The sequence below is a fragment of the Chiloscyllium plagiosum genome, chromosome 22 (genome assembly GCF_004010195.1).
Source record: "Chiloscyllium plagiosum isolate BGI_BamShark_2017 chromosome 22, ASM401019v2, whole genome shotgun sequence".
Lineage (NCBI taxonomy): Eukaryota > Metazoa > Chordata > Chondrichthyes > Orectolobiformes > Hemiscylliidae > Chiloscyllium > Chiloscyllium plagiosum.
In genome coordinates, this window is record NC_057731.1 from 7,027,159 (window position 1) to 7,050,175 (window position 23,017).

At 42.9% G+C, this 23,017-nt stretch overlaps 1 protein-coding gene across 7 annotated transcripts in view; it reads left to right on the top strand.

Annotated features, from left to right (window-relative positions):
* The window catches only part of fam13c (family with sequence similarity 13 member C), a 132,824-nt gene that overhangs the window by 96,806 nt on the left and 13,001 nt on the right, over positions 1-23,017 (top strand). For 6 of the 7 annotated variants that reach the window (XM_043712338.1, XM_043712344.1, XM_043712340.1 and 3 more), the window contains 6 exons: positions 765-975; positions 10,604-10,742; positions 15,188-15,269; positions 17,737-17,945; positions 18,066-18,149; positions 21,945-22,040. In XM_043712338.1, the coding sequence (XP_043568273.1) occupies positions 765-975; positions 10,604-10,742; positions 15,188-15,269; positions 17,737-17,945; positions 18,066-18,149; positions 21,945-22,040 (821 nt within the window). The remainder of the gene's footprint in view (positions 1-764; positions 976-10,603; positions 10,743-15,187; positions 15,270-17,736; positions 17,946-18,065; positions 18,150-21,944; positions 22,041-23,017) is intronic. The other variant, XM_043712339.1, reaches the window with a different exon arrangement.

Below are 23,017 nucleotides of genomic sequence, written 5' to 3' on the forward strand. Positions count from 1 at the left end.
TAAAAACCCATCTGGTTTGGGAACGTCCTTTAGGGAACTTGGTCTGGCCTACGTGTGACTCCAGACCCACAGCAATGTGGTTGACTCTTAACTGCCCTCTGGTCTATCAGAGTTGGGCAATAAATGCTGGCCTAGCCAATGATGCCCTCATCCTGTGAATGAAAAACAATTTGGGGCCTGGTTTAAGCTTCCCCCCAAGCCTGTCTAAGGCCTGGCCTGTAACCAGCTTGGTTGATCTTGGTCTCCAAGGCCTTTACTTCCTTGGATGCTCACATAAGCTTGAAGTGCTGCACCCATTTTACCTTCATTCTCCAGCGCTGTGAGATGGTGGTGTGGCATTTTGGAGAGGTTAGTCTGGCACAAGACCATTTGCTGGCTGACTTTTCGAGCATTTTTCTAAAATAAATAAATAGCTGACAAGAATTCTGGGAAAAATAGGCAGCAGAATGTTCTACAGGTAACTTTTCACTTTCATTCAGTTAGTAAAATGTCAATCATTGGAAATGGTACAAGAATACATGACATGGACATGTCCAAGGGGTGGGCAACAAATGTTGGCCAGTCAGTGATGCCACATTCCATAAACGAATAGTAAAAAACGTTTGATTCCTTGTTTTGATTGTCCAAGTGTAGTCGAGCTATTCCTGCTCTTACTATTGCATTGCCCTGTTGTGCAAGACAGCTATCGAATGATTTTGTTTTTGTCCTAACCGTAGCCTTGAGGGAGAGAGCAAACTCCTAACTTTGTTTGGTTGATGTTACAGAGCCGATTCCAGCCTTTGAAGGCTGGCAGAGTGAGCTGGAGAACGGAGTCGAAGCCCATCGATCCATGGGGGCTGGCAGATTACTGCACCACATCACCGAGGGCGATAACCCACTAGTGTCACCACGTTGCTCCAGTTTTAGCAAGAGCCAAAGATTTGTATTGGACACGGAAGCTGCCCCTTCTCCACCAAGTGCTCAGCTCTTCATCATGTAAGGAAAGCAATGTATTGCACCTTGTACTTTCACATGCAAAGCATGCACTTGCCACTTGATGATCATTTAAGCAAAGTGTCTCTTCCTTTTGTATATCAATTGTATTGTGTTAAATTGGAGGTTAGAGGTGGTATAGAAGTAAGGTGTCACTCCGTTGGTAGAGATTTGAGCGCATTATGTACTGATGGAGTATCACATTGTCAGAGGCGCTGTCTTTTGGCTGAGACCTTAATCTGAAATTCTAACCGCACTCTTGGGAGGGTGGAGATTCCATGATGTTATTCCAAAGGCGAGCAGGAGCAATCTCTAAACCACTGTTTATCCCACAATAATTATGACTGAAATGTGATCTTATGAAGTCATTGGTTGAACAGTCTTGTGTGCTGTCCACCGTCTAGCTACTGCGTTTCCTACAATACAGCAGTGATTCCCCACTACAGACCGCTGACCTGACCTTGGTCCAGGCTGCCAGTGAAGGCTGAAGGACATGTGCACTAGGAGAGCTTACTGAAGAGCTTGTGCTCAATTGTTCAGGAAGTGAGAAAGAAACCAAGTTTACACTAGAGTAGCTGAGTGAGCGAGCATTCAAAATGGAAGATTGTTGGCTGGCACCTCTGTTTCTGCATTTTCTCCCTCTGCCACGATCTGCTGGTCCTGTCAGGATATAGCAGCCTGCTACTTGGCTCTGAAGGCCCAGAGCTGCAGGTATTGCAGTGACCAATACAGACGTCTCCCACAATGCTTCCAATGCTCATGATTTGTCTATTAGAGAAGCACGTCCTAAGGACACTTGTGTGCACAAACAAGCAAAACAATTGGGCTTAAGGGACGACAAAATATTGATTCTCAATTGTTCTGGATAAATATTATGGGCAAGTGGAATCTAATCATTAGACTGAAGTTTTGTTTAGTTGGTCTTTTTTTTTAAAATTTGTTCACAGTTCGTGAGTATTACTGGATAGGTCAGTGTGTGTTGCCCATCTGAGTGGCCCTTGACTGGTAGTGAACTTGTGTGTGTGATTACACTCCAGTGGCTGATCTGATAGTCCTGTAGCATACAATCGATCCAATCCTCAACTCCACTATCCTGCCTTTCCCCATACCCATGAATCTCCTACTGATTAAACATGTCTATTTCAGCCTCAGACAGTTAACAGCCTCATAACAGATTCACAACCCTCAGAAGAAATTCATCCTCATTTCTGTCTTCAGTGTGAGAGTCCTGATTCTGAGATTATACTTTCTGGTCCTAAACTCTCCCACTAGGGAAAACATTTTTCCACACTTGCCATGTCAAATCCCCAAAGAACCCTATACACGTTTGAATCAGGTCATTTCTTGCATTTTTAAATTCTTTTGAGTACAGACTTGACCTACTCAACCTCTCCTCATAAAGTCCTTCCATACCCAGAAACAATCTCACTAACCCTCTCCCAGTGGCCTCCATTGCTTCTCCCTTAAATAAGGGAACCAAAATTGTTCATCGTGTTCTAGCCCATGGTCTAACTACTGTCTTGTATAGTTTTAGCAAGACCTCCATGTATTTATGCAAGGTTCCCTTTGAAATAAAGGCCAGCACTCCTGTTTCCTTCCCAATTACCCACTGAACTTAAATGCTAGCTTTATATGGTTTTCCGCACAGACTCCACACTCCTCTGTGCTGCAGCCTTCAGTCTATCTCCATTTAATATTCAGCCCCTCTACTCTTCCTATCAAAGTGAATCACCTAATTTCCTGACCATCTACCAAGTTTTTTTTGTTTTTTGCTGGCTCTCCTATACTCTGCTGTAGACTGTTATCCTCACCGCTTGTCTATTTTGCGTCACTGCCAAACTTGGTGATAGTTCATTCACTTTCCAAGTCATTAATGTAAGTAAGTTAATTGTGGCCTCAACACTGATCAATGCCACAGTCTATTAGTTACAGTTTGCTATCCTGAAAATGCAACTTCACCCCCCCCCCCCCCCCCGCCCCCACCATCCCAACTTCCTGTCTTCTATTAGTTAACTAGTCCTCTACTTGTTGCTAATAATCTATCACAACACGTTGGGCTATTAAGTAGCCTAATGTATGATACGTTATTGAATTCCTGTCTTTTGGATGTCCAAACATATACATCTGCTGCTTTCCCCTTCCAGAAGGCCTTTGACAAGTGCCGTACAGGAGGCTGTTAATTATGCTAAAAGCCCATGGTGTTAGGGATAAGATACTCCTATATGGTTAGAGGGTTAACTGACTGGCACAAGGCAGAGTGTGAGGGTTAAAGAATCTTTCACTAGTTGGAGTTCCAAGGGAGTCTGTGTTGGGGCTGTAACTATTCATGTTACACATTAATGATATGGACAAAGGAACTGTGGGCAGATGGCACAAAGAGAGCTGGAGAGACAGGTGGTGTTGAGGAAGCAGCAGGGCTGCAGAAGTACTGGACAGGCTAGGAGGGTGAACAAAGAAGTGGCAGTAACATGCAGATTCAGTTGGCAGTTAGCAAGGCAGCTACAATGTTTGCATTCATTTAGAGAGAGCAAGAAAACAAGAGCAGAGATGTACTACTGAGGCTGTATAAGGCTCTGGGCAGACCGCATTTAGAATATTGAGTATAGGTTTGTGCCCTGTATCTGGGGAAGGATGTGTTGGTGTTCGAGGGGATCTAGAGGCGGTTTACAAGAATGATCTCTGGAATGAAGAACTTGTCACATGAGGAACAGTTGACAACTCTGGGTCTGTACTCGATGGAGTTGAGAAGGATTTGGGGGAGCGGTGATCTGATTGAAACTTAGAATACTGAAAGGCCTGGATAGAGTGGATGTGGAGAAGATGTTTCCACTGGTAGGAGTGACAAGGACCTGAGGGCACAGCCTCTGCCATTTCCTGATTCCCATTATTATTTCCCATCCCTATTTTCTAAAGGGATGTATTTGTTGTTGCTTCTCTCTCCCTTTCATTTATTTAAAGAAGCTCTTACTATCCATCTTGATATTACAATCTAATTTCTCTCTAAAGTTTATTTCCCAAATTTGTTTATCATCTTTTGTTACCACGTTGTATGTTTTCCTATCATTTTTAATTCCCGAAGTAACTATGGTTGATTTATCTCCTTCCTGGAATCCTGGGTTCCTCACTGGGCTATATCTTTGAGAGTTGCAGCTTGTTGCAGAGAAGTGAGGGTGCTCAGTCATTTGGAAGCCATGGGCAGTGTCCTGTGAATGTCTCTTCAGTGAAGACCCTGCCTCGTTACCCTCCCCTGATGCTCATGTTGAAAGGATCCCTGAAGGCAGATTGTCTTCTAGCTTTTCGGAGAGGTCTTCTGTCTTTTTGTTGCAGTTCTTGGGTCTGGAGAACAAAACTGTCCAGACAAAACAAACTAGCAAAACATTATTAGAAGTCACGCATCAGTTGTGGAAGAGAGAAGTGATGCTTTTCCACACACCTCCCTCCCCAAATGTAAAGCTCCTTTGTTAATTAGCACCTTAAATGAAGAGGAAAACAACACTGAGACTTAATCTAACAGACAATTCAATACAGTACTGCAGGGTTCCTGATCTTTATAACTGAATTTGTTCAGTCAGGTACTGGGACTGCTTCCAAAACACGTTAGACCAAAAGTATAGGATGCTCGCTTATGTGATAAGTACATTTTTATAATTGTTCCTGCAGATTGAATGCATCATTTTGGTCACTTAGGTATTCATTTTAATAACAGCAAAACGGACATGGAACAATTGGATTTCTAGCCCACGTATTGTAATTTAACTGCTGCAAATGGGAACCGTTAACCTTCTCCAGACCCAGTGAGTTTCCGTTGCTTTCAGGTAATCTGAAAGGCACCTTGTGTTTGGAGCATTAGAGTGCTTTGAGATTTGACAGCTGAGTGACAATTGCAGTTTTCCTTGTCAGCAGTAAAAGCTGCATTAAAGGCAAATCAATGTGATTGTCCTCAGCTTAACCAGTTTGCTATATGATGCCCTTGCCTTGAGGGGAAGATCATATCCCTCCAAATCTGATGGATCTTCCCTAGCTTCCTTGCCAGGCCTGAGTTTTTCTAGCATTTGCTGTTTTATTTCAGTTACGCTGGTGTGTTGAAGATTGTGACAGAGATTATGGGAAGAACCTGGAAGGTGTTGCTGCAAGAAAGTCATTTTAAATTTAGTTGGGCAGCACTGGCTCAGTGGTTAGCACTGCTGCCTCACAGCACCAGGGACCTGGGTTCAATTTCAGCCTCTGGTGACTGTGTGGAGTTTGCACGTTCTCCCCGTGTCTGTGTGGGAGGATCCAGAGGAAACCCACAATCCAAAGATGTGCAGGTTCAGGTGAATTGGCCACATCAAATTGCCCATCGTGTTCAGGGATGTGTAGGTTAGGTGCATTGGTCAGAGGTGCATATAGGGTCTGGGTGAGTTACTCTTCAGAGGGTCAGTGTGGACTTGTTGGGCCAAAGGGCTTGTTTCCACACTGTAGGGATTCTAATCTAAATTCACACTGAGGACCTGCCTGAGCTTTCATAAACTATAAACCATGCATTGAATATGACTTTGGTGTTTAAAATGGGTAGTAGTCAATTACAATACTGAGCCTGAAATGTACATCTAACACTCCCATTAAGAGTTTTACATTTTTACTGTTCTGATTTCCCATTAATTAGCATAAAGTGAGTTTCCGATCTCAACCGAGTTCAGTATACCTCTTTCTTTCTCTCTCATTCTCTGTATTCTCTGAAATCCATATATCATGTGTGATGCAAAAAGCTCTCCTCAGCAGTAAGCATTTCATATCCTCCTATCTTTATACAACAAACCCTCCCTCAGCTACTCCCAATGGCAAAGTATTCCATGCCCATCAATTTCTCTCTCTATTGGTTTTCTGTGAACCCTCTCCTGGCCTTTGATTATAATCTTTTAAACTGAAGGGTTCTCACTTGCCAACTGGGGAAAGATTTCTAACCTTTCTCACCCTTCATCTGCCGCACAATATTTTTGTCACAACAATCGCCAACTTCTTGAGAAACGTGCTGGAGCATTATTCTGATATGTCTGGGCCAGGGTGCATTGAGATTTGCGAGTTAATTGTCAGAGCTGGGGCCATGTGAAATAAATGATTGTGGGTGAAAACAGAAGGTGTTTGTGCTGTGCCTCTCTCAACTAAGGAATATCCCAGCAGTTTAAAACACTAAAATGGAAGCAGGAATTAGCCGCGCAGCCTCTCGAACCTACTTCAAATTACAACGGGGGAAAGTGCTTCTGAAGTGTAATGCTCCTACAGTGCAGGATCAAATTTATGGACAATATGTTCATTTATGTTCTCTAATATCGATGATGACTAGATGATCTGTTCTCTTTATCTCACCAACAGCTGGTTTAAACAAATGTCGGGTTTCAGGACCCTAGGGATATAAACAAAATGATAGATGATGTGTTGCATCATATAACTTTACTGGACTATAATATGAAAAAGGCAGCAGTGGTCATAGTCTTTGTTACCTTTTTGTGAGCCCTGTCAATTCCATGCTCCCCCTTTGCCCTTATTTCAAAGTTATCTTTGCTTCCTCTGGCCCTGGACGCTGCTCCGGGAGAGATGCATCTGCTCACATGTTGCTTGCTGTTAACACCGCCAGGTTCACCAAGGTAACGGGTGTGGAAGAAGAGGTGGGGGCATGTTGACTTGGTAATAACAGACAGCCACAGTAAAAGGCAATGTAGTACAACAGGATCGCACTTGATGCTGAGGGAAGTGAGGATGGTAGGCACTGGCCATGTTTGACACTGAGCTGGTGCTAGAAGACTGGGCACCACGGTGGCTCATTGGTTAGCACTACTGCCTCACAGCACCAGGGACCCAAGTTCAATTCCAGCCTCTGGTGACTGTGTAGATGTTGGCACGTTCTCCCCATGTCTGCTTGGGTTTCCTCCACAGTCCAAAGATGTAATTGAGTGAGGCTACACAAGGATAGAGTGGAAGACCTGGGGCTGATTGGGATGCTCTTCAGAGGGGCAATGGGCCAAATGGCCTCTTTCCACACTGTAGGGATTCTACGATAACCCTATTTTGAATACTCCCAATACTGTTGGCTGTTGTTCCCCAGCAATTCCTAATTTTTGTGATAAATATTTTTCCTGGGATATGAATGAGAGAGCCTACCTCTTATTGCCCCTCGGAAGTTGAAGCAGAGTTGCCCTTTGAAACCACTGCAGGCCCATTATTCCCCCAATCCTGCCAGGTTAGAAGCTGTAGGTTTTTGACTCTGGGGTGATGAAAGAATGGTAATAAATATCCAGGTCAGAATGCTGTATGACTGCAAGGGATTCTGAGGGGACAGTGTTTCCAAGCACCTGACCCTTTTAGGTGTTGGAAGTCATGTTTTCTGGGAGACTAACTATGTGGATGAGGAGAACAGGTGTACAGCAGAAAATGTAAATAAGACTGCAGCAATATCAGCAACTACAGTCAGGGCCTACACAATTAAATTCTAAATCAGGACTGACTCTGCTCAGCGTCTGAAATTAAGTGAGACAAGGGTATTTTCAGTGTTCATTATGATGTTTTACTTTGTGCAGAATGAATCGTTATTATAAATACATTGAAAATAATGATAAAGCCCTTCAATGTATCATCCTTCACGCACCTCAGTATACTGACATCCAGACAAGTCACAAGGCCTCTTTTTTTTTTGTTCCCCATTTGAGTGGGGGTTTTTAGATGACTTTTGCAATTCTTGCTGTTTTTCTCCATTAGGTAACCCAATGTTTTAACTTGGCTGCTAGGGGTGGTGGTGGAGGAGACAGATGCGATAGGGGTGTTTAAGGGACTTTTAGATAAGTACATGAATATTCAAGGAATGGAGGGATATGGACCAAGGAGCAGGCAGAATGAGATTAGTTTCATTTGGTGTCCTGTTCAGCTCAACGTCTTGGGCCAATGGGCCCCCTTCTGTTCTGTACAATTCTATGTTCCAGGTATTGTTCACTCAGTGTCTCACCTGCTTTGAGTGCTGTTTAGTGAATTGAGACTTTGTCATAGACCATTCACAGTCGCATCAAAGAACCTGAGCCTCATTAAACTGCATTCATTGCCCTTTCCCCATGTGTCAAACCTGATGAAATATTGCGTGAGGAGTGACTGTAGATCAGTAGATTCCTCTAGAATTAGATTGGAGTGATCACAGATGATATTTTAAAGAGTTTTACCAACATAATGAACAACATTTCAAATTAATTTCTTCCTTCTCCTTCCTCCTCAGATGCGACAAAGGAATAATTAAATAGAACGCAGACAGAGGCAATACTTTTTTTATAGATATTCTTATTGGAAATTTCACATGTTTTTACGTACTTACAAAATAATAGACACAAATACGTACATTAATATACAATTAAATAATAACCAAAACCTAAAGGCAAAAAGAAGAGATAAAGAAAGAAAAAGAAAACAAAACCCCACTAACTACTAATCTAACCTATAACTAACCAGAGCATGTAATAAAATATCTTCCATTACTCAAGAGAAAAAAAGAGGACAACATAGTAATTAAATAGTAAAGTACATGCTCGGAACGAATTAACAGGAAATTCTATTTTAATTTCACTGAAAAACCTGAATAGATTTGTCGAATGAGGAAAATATAATAATTGCTTCATTATTGCTTTGTGACTTGTTAAAATTAACCCAAGATATAGATGTCAAGCTCTAATAAAAGGGGGAAGTGAGGACTGCAGATGCTGGAGGGGAGTCGAGAATTCTTGATGATGAAGGGCTTATGCCCGAAACGTCGACTCTGCTGCTCCTCGGATGCTGCCTGACTTGTGCTTTTCTAGCACCCCACTCTCCACTCTCATTATAGAAGAAAAGGTTGTATTTATGTATAGCAATTTGTCAGCCTCAGCATGTTCCAGAGTACGTTATAGCCAAAGCAATGTTTGAAGTATACTTACTGATCTAATTATGTAACCTCTACCTGCCAGATATACCAATTCTCTTAATTGTGCTGAACACAATTCACAGTCTTTCTTCAGATAGGGCAGATCCAAGATTGCACAGTTAGGTGTTAGGGATGGTTGGTTAGACTTAGATAGTCAACATCATGTTGTAAAATTGTTCCGCCGTCCATTTTGCAATCTGCTTGAATTCTTCTTTTGCATGTTGTCACATTGTACAACTGGAAAGTTCTCGCCTTTAGATAGAGTTTAGGGTAAGTTTTCCAACTCCTAGGACATTGCTTGCAATTGATTGGATACCTCACGTTACTTGCTTCACTGAGGCAGTAGCTGTGGTGGAAGTTAGCGCAGATCTTGACTTCTGTAGAAGGTTGAAGTCAGAGTCTGCACAGGAGTGTTTCCTTTGAGGACTGACTTGACAGTGGGCAAAGAAGTGGCAGGTGGAATACAGTGTGGAAGCGTATGAGATTCTGCACCTTTAGTAGGAAGAATAGAGGTGTAGACTTTTCTAAAGAGGCACAAGCTGTGGAAATCTGAAGCACAAGAGTCCTAGTTCAGGATTCTCTTAAGGTTAACATGCAGGTTGAGTTGACAATATTAGCATTCATTTTGAGATGGCTAGAATACCAGAGCAGGAATGTACAGCTGAGGTTGTATTGGGCTCTGGCCAGATCCCATTTGGAATATTGGAGCAGTTTTGTGCCCTGTGTTTAAGGAAGGATGTGGTTGGAATGGTGCAGAGGAGTTTACAAGAATGATCCCAGGGATGGAGGGCTTATTTGGGTCTGTATTTGGTGGAATTTAAAAGGATGAAGGAGTGAGCTGATTGAAACTCTCAGAATACTGAGAGGCTTGGATAGAGTAGGTGTGTAGAAGACGTTTCCACCATTAGGAGAGACTAGGACCTGAGGGCATGTCTTCAGAGTGAAGGGATGACCCTTTAGAACTGAGATGAGCAGTTTCTTCAGGGTGGTGACTCTGTGGAGCTCATTGCCACAAAAGGCTGCGGAGGCCAAGTAATTAAGACAATTTAAGAACAAGATAGCTAAGTCCTTGATTGGTAAGGACATCTATGGGGAGAAGGCAGGAGAATTGAGTTGAGGATCATCCATGATGGAATGGCAGAGCAGGTTTGATAAGCCAAATGGCCTAAATCTGGACATCAAATGCCAATTTCTACCATTGCTCAATCTCAAACATGTATTGTTGTGCATATATGCTCCAGGTTTGTCCCAGTTCACTTCCAATTTCATGCACACTGGCAATGAAGGCAGCAAGGTAACTCTGGTCCATGTCATGTCAATGACTGACTGACTCAATAAAGATTAAACACAAACAATAAAATGATACTGCAGAACAATAGATTGAAACTGAAGGAATTTTTTCATGGATTCCATGTTAAAGGCTCTCATTTTCTGGAGAAGATTGGAAAAGATGCCTCAATGTGGGAAGAATGAGTAATATACTCCTGATAGGTATGGGTCTGAGTCCTTGTAATTCATTTTGTTCAGAACCCAAGTTTACTCCTGTAAGAAGGTTTAACCACTTCGCACAGCAATTGAAATTTTTGAAGACTGCACTTTTGACAGCAGTCATTGCTCAGAGAAACACTTGCGTTTCAGAGAACAGAGTTTCATTGATGGTGTGACTGCTGAGCTGCTGCGTTTTGAGTTGACCCCCTACTATGCTCTCTTTTCAAGGCCAAGAAACTCTTCACTAGTCAATTCAGAAGCTGAGAACAGTCCAATGCTGATGACACAGCTGACTAAACAGATCCAGAATTTGAGGAAGAAAATACGCAAGTATGAAGAAAAATTTGAGCAAGAGAAAAAATATCGGGTAGGTGATGCGAATGTTAGATTTAAAAACATTGATTAAAACACTTTTGCTTTGTGGTATTCAAGATTAATTTCTGTATGTGATAAAATCTTCACCTTATTGCTGCATGGCACAAAGAAACTTAATAGTGGAAAACTTGCAGCGTACAATGTGTTTGAAGATAAGAAACTGTTAAAGGTCAACTGACCAAGGTAATGTGTATAACCTACCAATCTGGAATGTCTCCGCACTAATCTTCCCACTTATTAAATCTCCTGAGGCAAAATGAAACCCTTTGTGGGGGGGGGGGGGGAAAGATCTTTCAGTAGCTCATTTGTCTACTTTTTTTTTCTCTCTTCCTCTCCATCTTCACATTTCTCCTGTTCAATTTGGAATGATTGATTTGTGTAACTGCTAAATCCATTCTGAGCTAGATAGTTCACTAGCTTTTTAATGCAGTATTAAGTACACACTGGGAATATTCTCCAGATGCTCAGTAATCCTCTGGAGGGGAGCAGTTCTTTTGACCTCCACTCTTGCTTGATGCTCATTAACTCCTGGTGCAATGAATTTTTTTTTTTCGTCTTTATTGAATAATTCTGTTTGTCTCTCACTTATGCATTACGATACTGAGATAATTAGTTGGTTGCTCAGAACTTAAGCAATGCTAAAAGGAGACAGGGCATTAATATTTTCCATCTTGCAACCTTCGGACTGAGATGCAAGAAACCCAACTTTATAAAGGAAAGAATGATTTATGCAGCATGGAAAGTGGTTGCTGCTTGGTTGAATTCTGGTAGGCATGAATAAATTGCTGTGGTTTTGTTTCATGACTCCTGATCAATATCTCTCTTTTTAGCAACACTGAAATAAAATTACTTCAACAATGAAGATGCAGTATGAATGATAAACCATCAGATTAAACAACAAAGCATAACATGCCTTAACAGAAAATGGCAATTGAATCCTTGTACTTCACAGCTGAACCATCTCCTTTCAAGTTATCTCCTTCTCTGATTCTTTCTGCTCGTTGTGTTCATGCTAGCTCCAATTTCACTGCGACCATCTGTTTTGGAGGTGGGAGCTACCTCCTCTATTTACAAAGCACAAAGGAAAACCAGAGATGTCCAGAGGTCACTGTGTCAGAAAGATAGATTAGATTCGAATCCCTACAGTGTGAAAACAGGCCCAACAAGTCCACACCGACCCTCAAAAGAGCAACCCGCCCAGACCTATTTCCTTGCATTTACCCCTGACTAATGCACCGAACGCTACGGGCAATTTAGCGTGGCCAATTCACCTGACCTGCACGTCTTTGGACTGTGGGAGGAAACTGGAGCACCCAGAGGAAACCCACACAGACACTGGGAGAATGTGCAAACACACAGACAGTTGCCCAAGGCAGCAATCGAACCTGGGTCCATGGTGCTGTGAGGCAGCAGTGCTAACTACTGAGCTGTCTTTGGACTGTGGGAGGAAACTGGAGCACCCAGAGGAAACCCACACAGACAGTTGCCCAAGGCAGCAATCGAACCTGGGTCCATGGTGCTGTGAGGCAGCAGTGCTAACTACTGAGCTACGTGCCACCCCTAATAGAGTGATAGGTTTCATTTAACAAGTGGAAATCTGGAACTGAGAGGTGTAGGTTAATTTAGGATATCTGGTCAGCATGAGCAACTTGGACCGGGTGAACTGTCTCCGTGCTGTATAGCTTTATGATTCTGTGAACAATGCAGTGCAACCCTGAATTTCCACAGATGTTGGAAAGATGGTTTTTGAGCATGAAGATCTCTTTCTGTGTGTGTATGTATGTATTTCTTCCTAGGATCACTGATAGCATTGTCTGGACAGGCATTTCTCCAATTCTTGATCTGTTTTGAAAATCATCATTGAACGGCCTGTCCTTCAGTCAGTACATTCCGCATCAATATGTCTTATTGCATAAGTGGCACTTTAAATCTGTGTCCTCTGCTAACTGACCTTTCTGCCACTGGGTGCAGTTTCTCCTCACCTTATTCTTATCAAAACTTATGGCTTTGAGAACACCTATTGTCTCACCCCTCCTTAGCTGTTTGTGCTTGAAAAAAAGCCATCTCTCTCTCTCCTCTCTGCAAGCAGTGCTGGGGGAACTCAGCAGGTCTGGCAGTATCTGTGGAAAGAGAAAAGCAAAGTTAACCTTCTGAATCTGGTCCAACTCCCAGTTCCAAAGAGTAGTCATGCTGAAATTTAAACATTAACACTGTTTTAGTCTTCACAGATGTTGCCAGAACTGCTGTGTTTCTACCGCACTTACTAATTTTCTGTCAGATCTCCTCAGACCTTTGAGTAAAGAAGTTGGGACATCATGTTGCGGTTGTCCAGGACATTGGTGAGACCTTTTCTGGAGTACCGTATCCATTTTTGGACGCCCTGTTATAGTAAGGATATTAAACTGGAGAGGGTTCAGAAGAGATTTACCAGGATGTTGCTGAGTATGGAAAGTTTGAGTTATGATGAAAGTCTTGGGGCTGTTTTCGCTGGAGCGTAGAAGGTTGAGGGGTGACCTTTATAGAGGTTTTTAAAATAAAGAAGGGTATAGATAGGGTTAATGGTAGCCATCTTTTCCCTAGGGTGGGGGATTTCAAAACTGGGGGGCACATTTTTAAGGTGAGAGGAGGGAGATTAAAAAAGACACACAGAATTTTTTCTACTGAGGGTGGTTCGTGTGTGAAATGAACTTCCTGAGGAAGTGGTGGATGTGGGCACAGTTACAATGTTTAGAAGACCTTTGTATAAATACATGAATAGGAAAGGTTTGGAGCGATATGGGCCAGGAGCAGGCAGGTAATACTGGTTTAGCTTTGGATTACAGTCAGTATGGACTAAAGGATCAGTTTCCGTGCCGTCTGACTCTGACTCCAGCATCTGCAATGCTTTGTTTTCGTGTCTCCTCTCTGCCCTAGTATCCCTCATCGTTTTTAAGATTTTTCCTAATGTGTGTTGCCCAGAATAGGAGACAATATTCCAGGGGACTAAACCAATGTTGGATAGATATTTGGCATCACTTGTTCCTTTCCTGTGTTCTGTGCCTCCATGTATAAAGACAAGGATTTTTAACAGCAACCTTTTAAGATTTCTGAGCGATGATGCTTGTGTTTCTCTGTGCTATGTTCACTTTAACTTTGTAGTATTTAGTTTATATTCTTCGTAGTAAACTAAATTACTTCACTGCATTAAACTTCCCCAATCTTAAGTCTTTTTCAAGCCTGTTGCTATCAGTGTCACTGTTTACTACATTTTTGAAATTTGGTTTCTTCCTTGATTTAGAAATTATATCCCTTTTTTAAATTCAAGTCCACATTCCTTGTTAATATCAAAATAAGTCAGTCCTTTTGGGGCAGCACGGTGGCTCAGTGGTTAGCACTGCTGTCTCCCAGCGCCAGGGACCCGTGTTCAGTTCTTGCCTCGGGCAACTGTCTGTGTGGAGTTTACACGTTCTGTGTCTGTGTGGGTTTCCTCCGGGTGCTCCAGTTTCCTCCCACAGTCCAAATATTTGCAGGTCAGATGAATTGGGCTTGCTAAATTGCCTGTAGTGTTAGGTGCATTTGTCAGGGGTAAATATAGTGTAGGGGAATGGGTCTGGGTGGGTTACTCTTCGGAGGGTTGGTGTGGACTTGTAGGGCCGAAGGGCCTGTTTCCGTGCTGTAGGAGTGTAATCTAATCCTAATACAGATCTTGTGGAAACACTAATCTGTACAGTTGTCCAGTCTGAAAATTACAATTCTCCACTATTTCTTGCTTTCTGTTTCTTAGCCAATTTTTTTTATTTGTGCAGCTATTTGAGTATTAACTTTCATATTGAATGTGTAAGGTCTATCAGTGCATGGTGATAGACATGTATTCTGATGTTGCTGTTGTCTTGTTTCTAGACCTGGTATAGGCTAGGCAATGAGTTTACACAGCACTTTCCTGAACAGAGAGGTTTCCGTATCAGTGAGGATTCCTTATGATAGAAATAAATTAGTAAATGAAATGTGCAAGCCTACATAAAGGAAATGAATGGGAAAAATAGCACTAAAGAGTTACATCAGTGTATAATTAATTGGACGAGAGAGATTCTGCAGCTGAACACCATTTTTACTCCTGAATGAAAATCACATCGTCTTCCATTACAATATCGAAAGAAGTCATCTGCGTTTTGAGGATTCTCTTTATGATATAAAGAGACTTTTTTTTTAAGAAGTAAAATTGCACTGGGCCAGTTTGGTCTGTGCAGGGTCTTTGAAGGAGTTGTCTAATTAGTTCCACACGTTTTTTTTTTTTACCCAGTAACCCAGCTAATCTTCCTTTTCCAGCGAGCTTCCAATTGACCTCAGGCAGTGTTGTGGTTTTCTGAAGTTTGAAGAAAAACAAATGATGTGGTGTTATATAATATAAAAAGTGCAGGACTAACCAGGAAGGATAACTGTAATCTCTTGTGGTTATAGCCATCCCACAGTGATAAAGTTGGCAATCCAGAAGTCTTGAAGTGGATGAATGATCTGACAAGGGCCCGTAAGCAGTTAAAAGGTACAGAACAACCTTAATGTGGTTGCATGCAATTTGTGGTGTAATAGGAGCCATAATTTTCAGCTGCAAACTAGTAACAATTAGACTAGCGGCAGGAGATGGGAATTTTAAAGCAGCAGCTGGAATGGTGCCAGATGTCCAGGCAGTGACGCCTGCCCCTCGGTGATTAAAAAGATACAATAGGTTCCTTGAATATTTCCTTTTGAAAAATCATCTCAAAGCAGATGGCACATTCAATTGCCTGCACAGTGACTTATGCCTGTTACTTGCATTAATTACAAACCAAAACCAAAAATATGCTAACTCATTTCTTGTACTGGTTTAAATTCTTAAAATTTGCATACAGTGAGATCCTTAAATGAGGTCTCTCTTTATCGAATGTCTCCGTCCATAATGAGACCATTCTGCCCTTTATGTTTGTGCTTGCTCTTTGAAAGAGCCATCCTAGTTAGCCCCACAATCCTGCTCCTCCCCAAATAGCCTGCCTCATTCTTCCTTTTCAGGTTTGTATCCATTTCCCTTTTGAATATTACTATTCAGTCTAGTTCCAGCACCTTTCTCAGATTCTACATGATAACTGGCTGCATAAAGACTATTGTCCTCTGCCATATTAAAGCTGGCTACATAAAGACAACCACAGCTATGTTATAACTGGCTGCATTAAGACTATTCTCCTCAGGATTTGGAGATGCCGGCGTTGGATTGGGGTGGATAGAGTTTAAAAATCACACAGCATCAGGTTATAGTCCAACAGGTTTATAGAGTCATAGAGATGTACAACATGGAAACAGACCAACCCGTTCGGTCCAACCCGTCCATGCCGACCAGATATCCCAACCCAATCTCGTCCCACTTGCCAGCACCCGACCCATATGCCTCCAAACCCTTCCTATTCATATGTTGCAATTGTACCAGCCTCCACCACTTCCTCTGGCAGCTCATTCCATACATGTACCACCCTCTCATTGAAAAAATTGCCCCATACGTCTCTTTTATATCTTTCCCCTCTCACCCTAGACCTATGCCCTCTAGTTCTGGACTCCCTGACCCCAGGGAAAAGACTTTGCCTATTTACCTGATCCATGCCCCTCATGATTTTGTAAACCTCTATACATGACCTCCCAACTCCTGTATTCAATACTCTGACCAATAAAGGAAAGCATACCAAACTATCCTATCTACCTGTGATTCTACTTTCAAGGAGCTATGAACCTGCACTCTGCTGTCTCTTTGTTCAGCAACACTCCCTAGGACCTTACCATTAAGTGTATAAGTCCTGCTAAGATTTGCTTTCCCAAAATGCAGCACCTCGCATTTATCTGAATTAAACTCCATCTGCCACTTCTCAGCCCATGTGGAAGTACTAGCTTTCAAGTGCTGCTCCTTCAGGTGGTTGTCAACAGAGCAGTGCTCTGAAAACTAGTGCCTCCACATAAACTTGTTGGGACTATAACCTGGTGTTGTGATTTTTAACTGTGTATTCTCCACAGCTATGTTAAAACTGGCTGCATAAAGACTATTCTCCTCAGCTCCTTCTTTCAAAGGTCCTTATTCCTCAATGAATCAGGAATGTGATGTTTAACCCAATTACTCTCTGGCTGTTTTTTCTCAGCTCATGCAAGAACCAGTCAACACCCTTGTTGTCCCTGAAGCCACATGCCTTTGCACTAATTTCAAGATGCCATTGCGATCTCTTCCTCTGCTCCATGTATGCAGGACATGTGTTAAATTGGTTCCTCGATGTAGTGCAAGCAACAGTCAGTATAGAACTATGACCCACCAGGAAGGAAAAGGGAATAAAAGCTGTGACTTGTATGTAAAAGTTGTTTCATGACATTGTTATCCTCCACAATTGGAAAAACCTGACCCGGTACAGTGTTATTCTTTGAACCGCGGTCGCTATTGTGTCATTTTGCACACCGCATGATCCTGTAAATAACCCAAGAACTGAAAGGCTGGTTAAAAGATCCCTGATGCTGGCTATAATGGGAGGGATGTTGGACTGTATAGACAGGGAAATTGTCCAAACAAAACTGGGGGAGGGGGGGGGCCTTCAACCCCTTTTGATGTGCCTCTTGTGTGCTGTAAGACTCTATGACATGAGAAACTGGAGAATCACCAAGCAGCTTCTGTTAGCACCCAGACAGTTCACACACAGCTCAGTCCTGTGTACATAAGTCTATGCCACAAGAACAAGTCACAAGCACACGACCAAGAAATTAAGTTTCCCAATCCATTGTATTTAAAGGGACTTGGAGGTAATTATCTCATGGCGCTCAGGAATGTTTTGTTTCAGCTCCTAAAACACGAAACATTATTTGTTTAGAAATTTCCAAGAATACAATGGTTTTTAACTGAAGTATTTGCTGGCTTGAGGTGGCGTTTTAAACATGGGTAGGTGCCACGTAAATGAAAGCTGTCGCTGTTCTTACTGTTATTTTGGTTTCGTTGTGACTGGCTTCACCAGAGTTGAAGCTGAAGATCTCCGAGGAGGAGAGCAGGCGGCATAGACATCGAAGCAGCGTGCTGCCCGGAAACTCCAGGCAGGACAAAGAGAACAAGCACCAGGGATCCGGAGAATCCCAGCAAAAACCGAGTGTTGAGGAAACTGTACACATTGTGATGAAAAAGTTGAAAGAAAAGCAGGAAATACTTGGCCTTCCGGAGGACGTTAAGGTACCTCACAGTAAATAATAATGAACTTGCAATTATTAAGGCATTTGAAATAAAATGATTTGAAGAAATGTTGTTATTTTAAATGGTCTGACCAAAACAATTCAACAATATTTTGCACAGGAAATGACACAAAAGCAACTGAGGTTAGATAAGGTCAACATGCAAAATTGCCTATTGCATTTTGAAAGCCTTTATGGACGACCGGTATGTATGCAGATAAATAGGTTGTGAATTAGATCTGGATTAATGGTCTGATGGTAATCTCATCAATGGTTTCTTGATTCCTGAAAGCAGCTTACAATCAGAACCCAGAGATTAGATTCCAATCATTCCATCATAACTACTATTTTTATTTATTTATTATTGCGACCTACATCGGATATTGCTTTGATTCTTTCTGATTTTTTACCAGCCCCCTTTTCATTGCCCAAATGTGAATAGTCAATCCTTCCTCCGTGTAGAGTGCCTACAGATCTGCAGTTAGAATGTGTGAGCGAGCTGTCATCATTATTAGTCAATTACAAGGAAATAAGAGATCCCATATTGGAGAATGACTTTTAAGATTGGAGGAGGATTGATTCTCTGGGGCCTAAAGGACGGATTGAAATCGATGCAGCTGCTTTGGAATAAACTGATTCCGTATCAACAGAATATTTTGAGAAGGCACTAATGAAAATATTGGTGTCTCAGGCAGTGAGATTAAGAATATTAAACTGTGGTGAATAAATACATTTTAAAGGAGTGTGTTTTGAGAGAAGATGTTCCCAGCTTCTCAACTGAAATTGAGATACTAGCTAAAATTGCATGTTATATCCTGTAAACTTCAGTTGGGTTAGCTCCATAACAGTGTCACCATTTGGGAGTTGGATAGCTCAGTTGGTTGAATGGCTGGTTTGGGATGCAGAGCAAAGCCAACATTATGGGTTCAGTGCTCTCACTGGCTGAGGTTACCGTGAAGGACTCCATGACTCAACCTCTCCCCTCCTATTAAACCACTTCCACTTATCTCTACCCCTTTTTGGTCTGGTTGGGCCATGGTGACTTTACCGCTACCTTTACTATTTACTGGCACTTGACACCGGCAAATACCCACTTACTAGATCCCTTTGTATCCTGTGCCCTTGTGTCTAGAATAAACAAAGCACAGCGGATGTTGGAGATCTGAGACAAAAGCAGAATTTGCTGGAGAAAGCGAGCAGGTCTAGCAGCATCAGTGGGAAGAAAGCGGAGTTAACATTTCGAGTTCCGTGAGTCATCAGTTCCAATAAAGAGTAACTGGACTCCATGTGTGTGTTAACACAGCTTGATCTACATGGATGATGTCAGACTTGCTGGGTTTCTTCAGCAATTTCTGTTTTTGTTCCCTGTGTCTAGCAAGTTTCATTTTGGGGTTTCTACTAATGATGTAAGACCATTCGAAGGAGCTAACCGTGACCCATGAGAACGGTAACCGAGTGAGCAGCCAGCTGTGTCTAGGAAGCAATCCTAAGACAGACTCTGCATTGTCAGACATGTATTTGGGTGCTGCTGCAACTCCAGCTTCTAGCTTGGCAGCATACAGCACTGTGAAGCTTTTCCTGGTTATCATTCCTCTGGGATGACCTGGAACTGAAGTGGATAATCTGGTGTGCACAGAGTACCAGAGTCTAGGGTCTGATCGTTAACATTTCTCTGGGCCTATATAGTTCGATTTACCACGTTGTCTGCTCCAACTCTGCATGGGCAGAATGGCCACTTATCTCAAAACCCCATGCAGCGTGGAAACAGCCCATTTAGTCCACACCAAAATTCCAAAGAGCATTCCATCCCGACACAGCCCCCTACCCTATACCTGTAGCCCTATTCCCCATGGCTAATCCACCAAGCCTGCCCATTTCACTTTGGATTGTGGGAGTAAACCAGTGCAGACAATGGACTGGGAGAATGTGCAAACTACACACAGTCACCTGAGGGTGGAATCAAACCTGGGTCCCTGGCGCTGTGAGGCAGCAGTGCTAACCACTGAGTCGTCATGCCCCCCAACCTTCCTGGTCCCTCCCTGGGAAGAATAACCAGCAAACGATTGATTCAGCCAGGAAGTTGGCCAATAGAAGCCGCAGGAAGCTCCATGTAAACCGTAAGAATGAGCAAAGTCCACTGCCCCCAGTGAAAGCTGCATTCCCCTGTTACCGGAATGCAACCGAATCCGTATTACTTTGTTTCTTTGCATGTGTCACGTCTCGGAGATTCTTCTCTGAACGAAAGACTTAAGCCTGTTCACTAAACAAAAACAATCTAAAGAACAGCAGATGCTGGAAATCAGAAACACTAACCGGGATTGCTGGAAAAACTCAGCAGGTCTGGCAGCATCTGTGGAGAGAAAGTGGAGTTAACGTTTCTGGTCCAGTTCTGACCTTGTTTGCAGGACCATGACAGAGAGACCACACTCTGCCTGGACCTTTTTGCTGTAGACCGGTCTAAGGTGGTTCCGTTCTAAGTCCTCATGTAACTTGTCCTCACAAAAGTTGTCAATGTGGTAACGTGCTTCAGAACAACACAAGATAAGAGGGTGTAATGGGTAGATGCATGGGAGATTAGAGTGCAATGCAGACAAGTGTGAAGTGATAAAACCTAAATGGTATTGTATTGAAATGGTGCAAGTGGAGAAATCTCTTCAGAAGTTTAAGGTGTTGAACGCATGATATGAAGGGTTGATGGAAACAGAATTCCACAGGGATTTTATTTTTTTTAAAAATTGAACATTACTACCACTAGGGAGAAAAATAGGTGGAGTTTTGGTTTAAATTGAACAACAGTTTGAAAGAGCTGCTATAGGAGTAACAAGCTAAACATCAGCTCTCCTGTATGGGGCACTCGGTAAAGCAATATAATTGCTGTGACAACAGCTCCCTCTTCAGGCTGCTCAGCAAGATTCCAGCAGAGGCTGCAGCTTCCTTGGAGATTATGTTCCCTTTTTTTTGTCGCAAATTGAGCCCTCCGCTTTGCCCCGGCTATTGGCGCCTGCAAGTACCGTCAATCAGAACTGCATTAGACGTTAGTATGGCCCTGACTTTGAGCCAAAACTGAGCTTTCATAAGAGATTTCTTGTGCTAATAACTGCAGGTTGGGGCTAATTGTGACAGATACTGAATAATCGGGACTTTTTTTTTATTACTTTAAGAGCCATGGGGCTATTTGTACAAAACTTCTGAAAGTTATGAGAAAAATATATCACTAGAGGTATTTGGCCATATTGATGTGGCAAATTATCAGTTGTTCTGATTGACTGTGCATGAATTTTTGCGCTCTCGTAGTACTGGGTGGGGTTCCTGACATTAAATCAAGATGACAAGGAGCACCCATCTTGCTTGAGGTGCACACACAAACCCCACACATTCTGATACAGACGCTACTATCCTGACCTTAATGAGGCCATTGACATTGAGTGTGTGTTGCTGGAGAAGCACAGCAGGTCAGACAGCATCCGAGGAGCAGGAGAATCGACGCTTTGGGCCAGAGCCCTTTCATCAGGAATGCCTAATGATGGGCTCTGGCCTGAAACGTGGATTTTTCTTCCTCGGATGCTACCTGACCTGCTGTGCTTTTCCAGCACTCCACTCTCGACTCTGATCTCCAGCAGCTGCAGTTCTCACTTTCTCCTCGGAGGCCATCCCCTACTCACCTCGATGTTCCCGACTCAAATTGGTTCTCCACGCCACCACACCCCCCACCACTACCACCATCACCACCTCCAACAAAACAACCTGTGCCCCCCCGCCCCCTTGCCAGACTCTGTGTGCGGCTCTCTGGTGATCTGGTTTTGCTTACAGATGGGGGTCTGTTGTGTGCTCTCTTTGTCTTGCTCTCTCTATCAGCTGCTGTTCACATGTTTGCTCGTTTCCACTTGAAAGGTGTTGCAGTCTAATTGTGATCTCCCTTTTACTGTGAGTCTGAAAGTTATTGAAGCAGTGAGCACTCTTCTGTACAAGCCCCACTGATAACCGATCTTTGTTTGACTAGGTGAACAAACAGGAAAGACTGCTAATGAAGCCGCTCTATGACAGATATCGAAGTATTAGGCAGCTTCTCTCTCCTGCAGCAGCAATCCCCACTATTGTAAGTATTGCATGAAGGGGGATCCTTTAATGGTGGTCATCAGTGTGAGGAAGCTCGGGAATGCAGAGCTGATTACATTTCCAAACAATGCTCCTGAGACAAGTGACTTATTACCCTGCCATTGTATGGAGAGTTAGTCAGGCCCCAGCTGGAGTATTGTGTGCAGTTCTAGTCACCTCACTACAGGAAGGATGTGATAGACTGGAGAGGGGGACAGAGGAGATTCACCTGGATGTGGCCTGAGATGGAGAGATCAGCTTGGATTGTTTACTTTAGAGCTGAGAAGACTGAGGGGGAATGTGATTGAGGTTTATAAGATTGAGGGGGATAGAAAGGTGACTAGAGAGCAGCTGTTCCCCTTGGTTGAGGGGCAATCATGAGAGGGCATAGTTAGAGTAAGGGGCAGGAGATTCAGAGAGGATTTCAGAAAAAAACATTTTTACTCAGTGAGTGGTCGGAATTTGGAATGCATTGCTTGGGAACGTAGTGGAGGCCGGAATCCTTACACCCTGTTTTTTTAAAAAAAATAGGATGAGCACTTCAAATATAATAACATTCAAGGATATGGGACAAGTACAGGAAATTGGGATTAACTAGCACCATAAGTGCATTATGGAGGTACAGACATGTGGGCCAAAGGACCTTTTCTGCATGGTATGAAAAAATCTACGAGAAATGTTCCTTATTTGCAAGCAACCTCTTCCGGCAAACTGCTTACAGATTACATTTGTGCAGCACTTTTTTAACATAGCTCAATGTCTCCAGGTAGTTCACAGGAAGGCGTTCCTGACTGAGACTTGAGAACACAGATGACCAGACGTTTGGTGCAAGGGTTTAGGATGTGGGCGGCAAGGTCCTGGTTGAGCTCAAGTTTCTCGAGGCCAAGAGATGGGAGGCTGGGAGCGAATGAGAGCACTGTACTACCGTTGGAACAAACACAAAGGAGAGCTGCAGCAGTGGATGAGTTAAGGAAGGGG